General features: G+C 39.3%; 1 protein-coding gene across 1 annotated transcript in view; it reads right to left on the bottom strand.

The window, feature by feature from the left end:
* Nucleotides 1-12,018, bottom strand: part of LOC137331586 (GRB10-interacting GYF protein 2-like) — a 156,479-nt gene that overhangs the window by 56,921 nt on the left and 87,540 nt on the right. Inside the window, exons 15-18 of the mRNA XM_067995474.1 lie at nt 9,903-10,069; nt 5,783-5,895; nt 1,813-1,950; nt 542-642 (exon numbers count right to left, since the gene is read on the bottom strand). Of these exons, the coding sequence (XP_067851575.1) occupies nt 542-642; nt 1,813-1,950; nt 5,783-5,895; nt 9,903-10,069 (519 nt within the window). The remainder of the gene's footprint in view (nt 1-541; nt 643-1,812; nt 1,951-5,782; nt 5,896-9,902; nt 10,070-12,018) is intronic.

Raw genomic sequence — 12,018 nt, 5'->3', positions numbered from 1 at the left:
ATACGAATAAGAACTCTTTTTAATTAGGAAAGAAATTTCATTAATTATGCTGGTTAGTTTTCCAAAGTAGTGTAAAAAAATTTATATGCATATCTGACAGCTGTGTATTCTAGTAATACCATAGTTTTCACTTTCCTTTCACTCCATGGGTTTTCATAGCTTGTAACAGTCTCTTATAGTTAAAATATTTTTGGAATTCTCTAGCCCAGAGGGCTGTGGATGTTCAGTCGTTGAGTATATTCAAGGCTGAAATAGATATATTTTTGGACTCTAGGGGGATCAACGGATATGGGGATTGGGCAGGAAAGTGGAGTTGAGTTTGATCATCAGTCATGATATCACTGAATGGCGAAGCAGGCTCGAGGGGCTGTTTGGCCTACTCCTGCTCCTATTTCTTATGTTCTTATTTTACACAACAGTCCCAGAGATCAGAATCAAGATGCACACTTTGGTTGAACTGTCTCAATTACTGGTCAACCACTGAAAAAGCCGGATTATTCCATAAGCGCTGTAAGGCAGCACACATGTTGATAATATTTACCTGAGGGCTGAGATGATGCAGCTTGCAATTCCCATATTGAGCTATTGTCAGGCACAGTCATGGATCTTGTTACTGGGGGCATCAGACTTTGCTCTGAAGATCTGAGTGTAGATAAAAAGTTTATTTTTACTACTTTTGAAATAAATGTTGAACTTTGGCAATATTAGATACTGTATTAAAAATCATTCCACAAGACAGTTTTGCATGCTTCTATTTTTTTTAAAATGGATCCTTTCCCATAATAAAGTATCAACATATATCTTGTGATACACGTCGTTGACAGTTCCATCCAAAATTCATAGTGATTTAACTGACGAGACATTAAGTCATCACTGAACAAACATCAATGGTTGCACCAATTTTTACTCTATACGGATAATATTTTTGTTTTAAGTCAGAAAAGCATTGGCACTTAGTCTATACATTTAAATAAGGGTCTTGAATGGATTAATATGACGCAATTCCACACCAGCTTTAAAGAGTTGTATATTCCTTCAGTGACTAAAAATATCTTGTTTAGAATAAATAAACTTTTCCAAACATGCATCCAGGGCTCACAGGCCATTTTCCTTATGACACATAGGGAGAAGATAATCCCTGTTCCCATACTGGAAAAGGGAAGAATCTTGCTGGATTTTATGTATAGCGTATTGTTGCATAAAAAGAAAATCATATGAAAAGAAATTAAACATTAAATTAAAACAGTTGAGCTATTGTAGGGAAAGAGGTTAAAACCCCTTGAGCATTGAGAATTTAAAACCTCCTGGACCTTTGGACAATATGCCTGGATTGAGGAAAGAGTTAACGTCACCCCTTTGGAACATAAGAACAGAACCAATTTAAAACAACATGCAGTAAGGCTTCCAGAGGTTTCTTTGGTTTGCAAGACACGACTGATGAGAAAGGAAGTACCATGGGAAACCTTGGAATCACATTCCACAGAACTGATATCAGATAAAATAGCTAAAAATCTACTGAAGCAGCCATTGTAAGGCCACGCAAAGCCACGAGAAAGAGACAGATCATGGCAACACTGATAATGGGGGGCCTTCCACATTCCATGGTGTCTGGAAAACATATGCGTCCACTGCACCTGTTCCCAAGTGAGATAACTGTCAATCATGGAGGCCTAGTCATGATTGAAGCCTGACAAAAGGAGGTGATTGGCCAAAATGACATTGTCCCTAATTCATCGACGCCCCAGAGGGGCTCACTGTGTGTGAAAGGGCTCCCCACTTCCCTTAACGACATTAAATCCCACAAATTGTTACCTTAATTTTAAGGCCTGGAACTGCTCGAGAATGGCGGCCAATTGTTGCTGCTGCTGCTGCTGTTGTTGCTGCTGCTGCGATGTTATGGCTCCCACAGCTGCCTTTTGATGGTGCGCTATTGCTTGTGCATACTGTTGCCTATAAAAAAAAGCTTTGATAAGATTTTTATTTAAAAGAAAACATGGACTAGCATTTCCAACAACAGAAACTTTTAATGTTAAAAAAAAAATTGAGAAATCAAATAATTTCTCATGACATTCAATTTTAGTACTGGAACTGGAAGAAACAAATTTCAGAACCCCTTATTTCATCGCGTTTCTGAATAGTACAAGTTTAGATGTGATAACCAAGCATAAGTGCCACGAAAACAGTTACATAGCTTTTATTCCCCTTATTCTTAATATCATGGACTATGAGGTTTAGCATACACAGTTCATTTTCACCAATTTGTCTATGCAATTCATCATAAATGTTTCCCGCCCCCCCCCCTTGAAATTGTCCAATGTCAATTCTCTCAAATCCTTGCCAAGTTTGGGATTTATGAAGTCCACATGACTTTCCATCCTTCTTAGTTGAAAGAAACTTGGAATGAAAAAATCAAGACGATGTACAACATTAGGGTAGCTATTTTCAATTGATCATGTACAATCTGTCACAAACTTTCTGTAACTTATTTAATCTCCTGTGAAAGTTAAATTATAACTAAAACTCCCCAGGAGCTATAATTCTGACAATTCTCCTTGATCTTTGGAGGTAATTGAGCAAAACTCTACATAGCAATTACAAACTACATTACTCAACCATGACCAATTGCATTTTGCAGTTGACAATTTATTTTGAAACACACCCAATAGGACTGGAACTACAATGTTCCACACAGAATACTTAACCTCCAATGTCAGGAAGGAAGGGGAGGTGGGGTGGCTATGTTAATAAAGGAAGGAATCACTGTAATACAGAGAAATGATATTGGGACAAAGGATCAGGATAATGAAACAGTTTGGGTAGAGATAAGGAATAATAAGGGGAAAAAAACACTAGTGGGCGTAGTATATAGGCCTCCTAATAGTTGCAACTCTGCTGGAAGAAGTATTAATCAGGAAATAGTCGGGGCATGTAATAAGGGAACAGCTATAATTATGGGGGATTTTAACTATCATATTAACTGGACAAATCAAATTGGGCAGGGCAGCCTTGAGGAAGAGTTTATTGAGTGTATTAGGGATGGATTTCTTGAGCAGTATGTAACCGATCCTACAAGGGGGCAAGCAACCTTGGACCTGGTCCTGTGTAATGAGCCAGGGTTAATTAATAATGTCCTAGTTAAGGATCCCCTTGGAATGAGTGACCATAACATGGTTACATTCCATATCCAATTAGAGGGTGAGAAGGTTGGTTCTCAAACAAGCGTACTGAGCTTGACTAAAGGAGACTATGATGGTATGAGAGCGGAATTGATTAAAGTGGACTGGGAAAATAGATTAAAGGGTAAGACGGTACATGAGCAGTAGTGTTCATTTAAGGAGTTATTTTACAACTTTCAAAAAAAATAGATTCCACTGAGGAAATAAGGGTGTAAAAGAAATGACAGCCATCCGTGGCTAAGTAAAGAAATTAAGGATAGTATCAGACTAAAAACAAGGACATATAAGGTAGTCAAACTTAGTGGGAGGATAGAAGATTGGGAAGTCTTCAAAAGACAGCAAAAAGTAACTAAAGGATTGATTAAGAAAGGGAAGATAGATTATGAAAATAAATTAGCAAAAAATATAAAAACAGATAGCAAGAGTTTCTACAGTTACATAAAAAGAAAAAGGGTGGCTAAGGCAAACATAGGTCCCTTAGAGGATGAGACCGGGAAATTAATGGTTGGAAACATGGAGATGGCAAAAATGCTGAACAAATATTTTGTTTCAGTCTTTACGGTAGAGGACACTAAGAATATCCCAACACTGGACAAACAGGGGGCTCTAGGGGGGGAGGAGCTAAATACGATTAAAATCACTAAGGAATTGGTACTCGGTAAATTAATGGGACTCCAGGCGGATAAATCCCCTGGACCTGATGGCTTACATCCTAGGGTCTTGAGGGAAGTGGCAGTTGGGATTGTGGATGCTTTGATAATTTTCCAAAATTCTCTGGACTCGGCAAAGGTCCCAGCAGATTGGAAAACTGCTAATGTAACACCCTTATTTAAAAAGGGTAGTAGGCAGAAGGATGGAAATTATAGACCAGTTAGCCTAACATCTGTGGTGAGTAAAATTTTGGAGTCTATTATTAAGGAGACAGTAGCGGAACATTTGGATAAACATAATTTAATAGGACAAAGTCAGCATGGCTTTATGAAGGGGAAGTCATGTCTGACAAGTTTGCTTGAGTTCTTTGAGGACATAACGTACAGGGTGGATAAAGGGGAACCAGTGGACGTAGTGTATTTAGACTTCCAGAAGGCATTCGACAAGGTGCCACATAAAAGATTATTGCTCAAGATAAAGAATCACTGGATTGGGGGTAATATTCTGGCATGGGTGGAGGATTGGTTATCGAACAGGAAGCAGAGAGTTGGGATAAATGGTTCATTCTCGGACTGGCAGCCAGTAGCCAGTGGTGCTCTGCAGGGGTCGGTGCTGGGTCCCCAACTCTTTACAATCTATATTAACGATTTGGAGGAAGGGACCGAGCGTAACATATCAAAGTTTGCAGATGATACAAAGATGGGAGGGAAAGTAGAGAGTAAAGAGGACATAAAAAACCTACAAGGGGATATAGACAGGCTGGGTGAGTGGGCGGAGATTTAGCAGATGCAATACAATATTGGAAAATGTGAGGTTATGCACTTTGGCAGGAAAAATCAGAGAGCAAGTTATTATCTTAATGGCAAGAAACTGGAAAGTACTGCAGTACAAAGGGATCTGGGGGTCCTAGTGCAAGAAAATCAAAAAGTTAGTATGCAGGTGCAGCAGGTGATCAAGAAGGCCAACGGAATGTTGGCTTTTATTGCTAGGGGGATAGAATATAAAAACAGGGAGGTATTGCTGCAGTTATATAAGGTATTGGTGAAACCACACCTGGAATACTGCATACAGTTTTGGTGTCCATACTTAAGAAAAGACATACTTGCTCTCGAGGCAGTACAAAGAAGGTTCACTCGGTTAATCCCAGGGATGAGGGGGCGGACATATGAGGAGAGGTTGAGTAGATTGGGACTCTACTCATTGGAGTTCAGAAGAATGAGAGGCGATCTTATTGAAACATATAAGATTGTGAAGGGGCGTGATCGGGTGGATGCGGTAAGGATGTTCCCAAGGATGGGTGAAACTAGAACGAGGGGGCATAATCTTAGAATAAGGGGCTGCTCTTTCAAAACTGAGATGAGGAGAAACTTCTTCACTCAGAGGGTAGTAGGTCTGTGGAATTTGCTGCCCCAGGAAGCTGTGGAAGCTACATCATTAAATAAATTTAAAACAGAAATAGACAGTTTCCTAGAAGTAAAGGGAATTAGGGGTTACGGGGAGCGGCCAGGAAATTGGACATGAATTTAGATTTGAGGTTAGGATCAGATCAGCCATGATCTTATTGAATGGCGGAGCAGGCTCGAGGGGCCGATTGGCCTACTCCTGCTCCTATTTCTTATGTTCTTATGTCATTCATGCCACATTCAAACTTCAATTGGATAAAATTAAACAGGAGGTAATGTCTGCATTAGTATTAATCTGGACAGGTAAGACAGGCAGACATACAAAACTTGTTGAATTTTTGAAAACTGATGAACATGGGAGCATGGAAGACATACCTATGGATTTAAGTGTGGCATTCAGGCATGTCGTATCATAATACATCCCCCAGCAAAAGTTAAAAAGCACTCCTGTAATAGTTCTATGCAATGCTTCACTGTTTTTAGTATTCCCATATCAGCTTCAAGCAGTTCAGGAATGCACATGCCTTTGTAATCTATTATTCTAGGAACTACCTGGTCATAAGCTGAGCCTGCAGAAACTGCTGATACTGTATCTGCTGCATCTGATACAAATTCAAAGTAGCCAGTTCCTGCTGCGTCTTCAGTCTTTCCTGATCCAAGTCACCCTAAAAATAAGATATATAAAATGAGAGTAAAAAATGGGAGGGGAGAGTCAAAGAAAGCAACAAAATAACTTCAAAAGCCAAAGCACCAGCTTAAAATTTGATTTGGAGAATTCTGTGATCAAAACTGGAAGTAATAGTACTTTCTGATTCCAGTAACTGTACAAAATATTCCTAGATTTGGGAAAGAAGAGTAAGCAAAACATGGGCCATCCTCTCCCCACCCCAAAAACACACACATCCCGAACTCTTGCAGTACCAGAACTGCTTACTGTACCAATTCTAACACTTATAGTCCTATCACAAACCATTTAATACTGAAATATGGCTAAGTGTGTACTGTGGACTTAAATCTACTTAGCAATGAAGCTTGACTGTCCAGTGTATTCATTTTTCCTGTTATATAGTTATTAAAGAAACAAAGCAATAACTATTGTCCACATTATTTTCCTTCTTCATTAATTCAAGTCATACCTTCAATACAACAAACTTGGCCTGAATTTACTTAAATTTCACCTTATCTTTAACTTCATTGCCCTTAAAAATCTATGAAAAAAGTTCTATTGCATGGGTACATGATTGCAGTAAGGTTTAACCTGGTTATTCATCTAGCAGTTGATTTGAAAACAGATTAACATTCAATCAGACACACTGAAGTTATGAAAACACTTGTGGGCATCCAACTGAACCTTGAAGTTTCCTTGCCTGTACAGAACATCTGTCGTTTTTCTAACTCCAGGGAGATCGGCGGGGGTGGAAAGAGGGATGTAAATCAGGCCACAAAAATGAAATCGCTGCCAGGAGGCAATCTTCTTGTGGGTCACATAATTCAGGCCAGTATATACCCAATTAAAACAATTCTTCACAGAGCACTTTAAGTTTAGTGTTATCCAATCATTCTGGAAGTGGACCAGATTCCAAAAACAATTCAGTGCTCATAGCAGCAAGCACTAAAAAAGGATAGCATGCATTGTGCACAACATCAGAAGGAAATCCAGTTCTCTCCCAATCAGTGCAAGAGCTACAAGATGCCTGAAGCCCTATATGCCAGATGTAGGGATGCTAACTATTCTTAATATCTTCCAGGAGTTTTTTTTAAAAAGCCAGGTCACCTCTCTCCTGAAGGCATAGCAACTTCTCCCCCTTCCCTCCACAATAACAGAGTGAGCAAAATCTTGAGTTTGAATATAGGAAATGAACTACTGATCCTAACCCATAAACATCTCAACCGCTTGAGACAGATGCACAAAAAATGTAAAGAACGGGCTAACTGGAATATAATCAGACCTGGTCAAATCCTCTCTACCTAATAAATGAGGCAGTTGGAAAAGAGAAAAAAATCTCTCAGAAGCCATTGGAACGAGAGTACAGACACCTGATGACATCAGGATTCACATTCTCCAAGTTTCCAAAAGCTCCAATCGTCATGTCCGAGAAAGGGCCCAATACTACTTCAACATATTTTTGGTGTATGCTTGTACGGCAGGGTATTTGCCTACTTCTTGTGGCGCCTAGCTTGAAGATCTTTTTTCACAAATGTATTAACTTTTGGGATTTCTGATCATGATGCATAGCAAGCATAATATATGCTAAAATTACGACTACTGAGCTAAATTTGGCTCCCAATGATTTAACTTCAGAGGATTTAGCAGGGCTGGGAGATATCCTTATTTTCAGGAAGGATATACTTACCTTGGAGGCGGTGCAACAAAGGTTCACTGGATTGATTTCTGGAATGAGAAGGTTGTCCCATGAGGAGAGATTGAGTAGAATGGGCCTATACTCTCTGGCGTTTAGAAGAATGAGAGGTGATCTCATTGAAACATAAAAGATTCTGAGAGGGCTTGACAAGGTAGATAACTGAGAGGTTGTTTCGCCTGGTTGGAGAGACTAGAACTAGGGGACATAGTCTCAGGATAAGCGGTCGGCCTTTAAGACTGAGTTGAGGAGGAATTTCTTCACAGAGGGTTGTGAATCTTCGGAATTCTCTACCCCAGAGGGCTTTGGATGCTGAGTCGTTGAGTACATTCAAGACTTAGATGGATAGATTTTTGGACTCTTGGGGAATCAAGGGATGTGGGGATCAGGCGGGAAAGTGGAGTCGGGGTTGAAGATCAGCCATGATCTTACTGAATGGCGGAGCAGGCTCGAGGGGCCGTATGGCCTACTCCTGCTCCTATTTCTTATGTTCTTGTACAGATTGGTATTCTTATAGGATGTCTGAACCAGCTTGCTGGAACCAACAAAAGATAGTTTTAACATTTTAGTGATCATTCATAGTCATTGCTGCTGCAAACACTCTATTCTTTTGAACTCAGCAGGGGGTCATTACCAAGTTGGGCTGTTGGATTCTGCTCTTGGGTGGGAGGTAGTTAGTACGAGTAAAAGCTGGCAATGGCAGGCCTCCCATTTAAGTAGACTAAGACAACTCACAGACATTTTCTCAGTGAGATTTTCTTCATTTTGTATTATTAAACTAAGTTGTAATGATTGAACCAAGTGAATCAGATCACAACTGTCGCTCTAATTCACTTACTGCGAAATAAAACAGCTCGACGATTTATATCAAGTCTCGCCTCACCAAATATTAACTCAATTTGTCTTCTGAGAGATTGAAGAAGTACACGTACAAAAGACATGAATAGCTGGATCAAGTCATAGGGAAGTATTATTGTTGCACCCCCAGGTTACGTAGTCATGCATGCAGATATAAGATAGTGAGAGTTAACTCCCATAAAAAGCAAGGCGCTCAGAACTCTTACAGGAAACAACCAACGGCACTGAAATTGAGACAGTGCCCAATGGCAGATCCAAATTTGTAATGCCAACCATAAAGCAACTTCATGTGCTTTTTGTTAAACTTTTACTTTTTTTAAAAAAAATCGCCTTCTTTTGCTTTCCTTAAACCTGGCTCTACCAATGTCACTATTCCTGGAAGGGTGTGAATTAAGGACTAGAGACACACGGAGCAACAGGTCTGTTGAGGGTTTCAGGTGACCATGAAGTGGCCCCTGAGCCATATTATTACCAATGTTCAATGGATTACACCCAAAGACTACATTATGAGTACTATAATTAAGTATTCCATACAATATCTTAAATGAATACTCCATTAAAATTTTCTTAATTGCAGAACTAACCATTTAATTATGCTATTTACTGGGAAAAAAGTTTGAAGATGCCCAACAACTTTTCAAGTTTAGTGGCTGAGAAATGCTGCAATGAATGAACCACAGCAAAGCAAGGGCCTGCTTAAAGGCCATGTCACAGGGCTCTAACCTCTTCAGAGTCTGGAAAAGAGCAGTAAACCATCTAACTATAATAAAATTAGTGATTTTTAAACCTATTTTTAACTTGAAGTCAATGAAATACATTTAAATAACAAATTATGCTATGGTCTATGTCTTTATCGAACCAGAGCTGAACAATTTTAGCAAGTTATCAGGACAAGAGTGGTTTAATATTTTTGCCAATCAACTCCCTACATGATCTGTTCAATACAATTACTATTTATTTTTGTCACTTTACACATCATGCACCTCACTCTGCATCCTCTCACTCAACTTGCATTATTAATCTGACTGCAATCAGAGATATTCTAACTTAAAAATTAAACAAAAAACATGTTGCATGAATAAAGCACACATTGGGGACCAGTGGTTCACAGAAAAAAAAAACACAAATGTTAATCATGTTATTTGAACAGCATACTTATTTTCCATAAACCACCAGTCCCCAGTATATGCCCTCTATGCTTTTGTTTTTCTTTAAAAATGTGTCAAAGTTGAAACTAAAGAACTCTAAGATAAGGCTATTGCACAGCGTTATCCCATGGAGAATGTTTTTAACCAACATTTGCTGTGCAAATCCAAATGGACATAGCCGAGCTACACTTACAATACAATTCATTTTTGTTTTGGGTGTGAAAACAATACCTCGAAATGATGCACAGGTGTTCACCATAAATGAATATTTATGCATTTCTCTTTAACTTAAGTAAATCCTCTTACCAGCAATGGAGGAGGAGAGGGTCCTGGAGCAAAAGGTACTCTGCCCCACATCTTAATAACCTCTCCCAACGGCTGAAAACCCTCATCACAGCCTCTCTTTACAAGTAAAGACATTGTGAAGTAGCCCGCCTGGAACCATTCTGCCATCTCTTGGTTAGTGAAAGGCCCTAAAGAGCGTAGATAAATTAAGAATATATATTTAAAAGAATCTACAGTTAATAGTCTGGTCAATACATTGGCATTTGATCCTCAGGTACTACCAAATTAAACAATTTCCACTTCATCCCTGAAAGATCATCATGTACTGACAGCATGACAATGCTGCTTTTCTAAAGATTAAGAACTTCCCCTGCCTTTTGAAATAAAATGATTGTAATACTAAAGTACAAAGATAATTAGTAAAGCAGCATATTAGCTAACGTCCACAGTTCGTGTTTTCAATAGCACTTATGCGAGACTCTAATTTTCAAAAAGATCTGCTCTAACTTAGTGAGACACACCAGATCTCTGACATTCTTAACTGGTTATTCATAATTAACAAACAGTTCCTGGGAAGAAGATATATAGATTTTTTTTTTGAAGTTACGTTTGGCATACAGCCACTAGTAAATTCACAAAAAAAGTGTCTAATGGACTAGTGACAAGGAAAAGGAAATTCGTATTAGTTAAAAAATAGTGCTGGAGAAATTAATGGGACTGAAAGCCGATAAGTCCCCAGGACCTGATAATCTGCATCCCAGAGGACTAAAAGAGGTAGCCATGGAAATAGTGGATGCATTAATTGAAGATTGGAGGGTGGCAAATGTAACCCCACTATTTAAAAAAGGAGGGAGAGAGAAAACAGGAAACTACAGACCGGTTAGCCTAACATCAGTAGTAGGGAAAATGCTAGAGTCTATTACAAAGGATGTGATAACAGAACACTTAGAAAATATCAATGGGATTAGACAAAGTCAACATGGATTTATGAAAGTGAAATCATGTTTGACAAACCTACTGGAGTTTTTTTGAGGATGTAACTGGTAGAATAGATAAGGGAGAAGCAGTGGATGGGGTTTATTTGGATTTTCAGAAGGTCTTTGATAAAGTCCCACAGAAGAGGTTAGTGTGCAAAATTAAAGCACATGGGATTGGCAATAATATACTGGCATGGATTGAAAAATTGGTTAACAGACAGGAAACAGAGAGTAGGAATAAATGGGTCTTTTTCAGGGTGGCAGGCTGTGACTAGTGGGGTACTGCAGGGATCAGTGCTTGGGCCCCAGCTATTCACAATATATATCAATGATTTGGATGAGGGAACCAAATGTAATATTTCCAAGTTTGCTGACAACACAAAACTAGGTGGGGTTGTGAGGGGGTTGCAAAGAGGCTTCAAGGTGATTTGGACAAGTTGAGTGAGTGGGCAAATACATGGCAGATGAAGTATAACATGGATAAATGTGAAGTTATCCACTTTGGAAGGAAAAACAGAAAGGCAGAGTATTATTTAAATGGTGATAGATTGGGGAATGTTGATGTACAAAGGGACCTGGGTGTCCTTGTACACCAGTCACTGAAAGCAAACATGCAGCGCAGCAAGCAGTTAGGAAGGCAAATCATAGAATCATAGAAGTTTACAACATGGAAACAGGCCCTTCGGCCCAACATGTCCATGTCGCCCAGTTTATACCACTAAGCTAGTCCCAATTGCCTGCACTTGGCCCATATCCCTCTATACCCATCTTACCCTTAAAAGACAAAATTGTACCCGCCTCTACTACTGCCTCTGGCAGCTCGTTCCAGACACTCACCACCCTTTGAGTGAAAAAATTGCCCCTCTGGACCCTTTTGTATCTCTCCCCTCTCACCTTAAATCTATGCCCCCTCGTTATAGACTCCTCTACCTTTGGGAAAAGATTTTGACTATCTACCTTATTTATGCCCCTCATTATTTTATAGACTTCTATAAGATCCCCCCGAAACCTCCTACTCTCCAGGGAAAAAAGTCTCAGTCTATCCAACCTCTCCCTATAAGCATCCTAGTAAATCTTTTCTGCACTCTTTCTAGTTTAATAATATCCTTTCTATAATAGGGTGACCAGAACTGTACACAGTATTCCAAGTGTGGCCTTAC

Source organism: Heptranchias perlo, chromosome 13 (genome assembly GCF_035084215.1).
Source record: "Heptranchias perlo isolate sHepPer1 chromosome 13, sHepPer1.hap1, whole genome shotgun sequence".
Lineage (NCBI taxonomy): Eukaryota > Metazoa > Chordata > Chondrichthyes > Hexanchiformes > Hexanchidae > Heptranchias > Heptranchias perlo.
The sequence above is the reverse complement of the archived record's forward strand: the minus strand, read 5'-3'. Positions and strand labels throughout refer to the sequence as shown.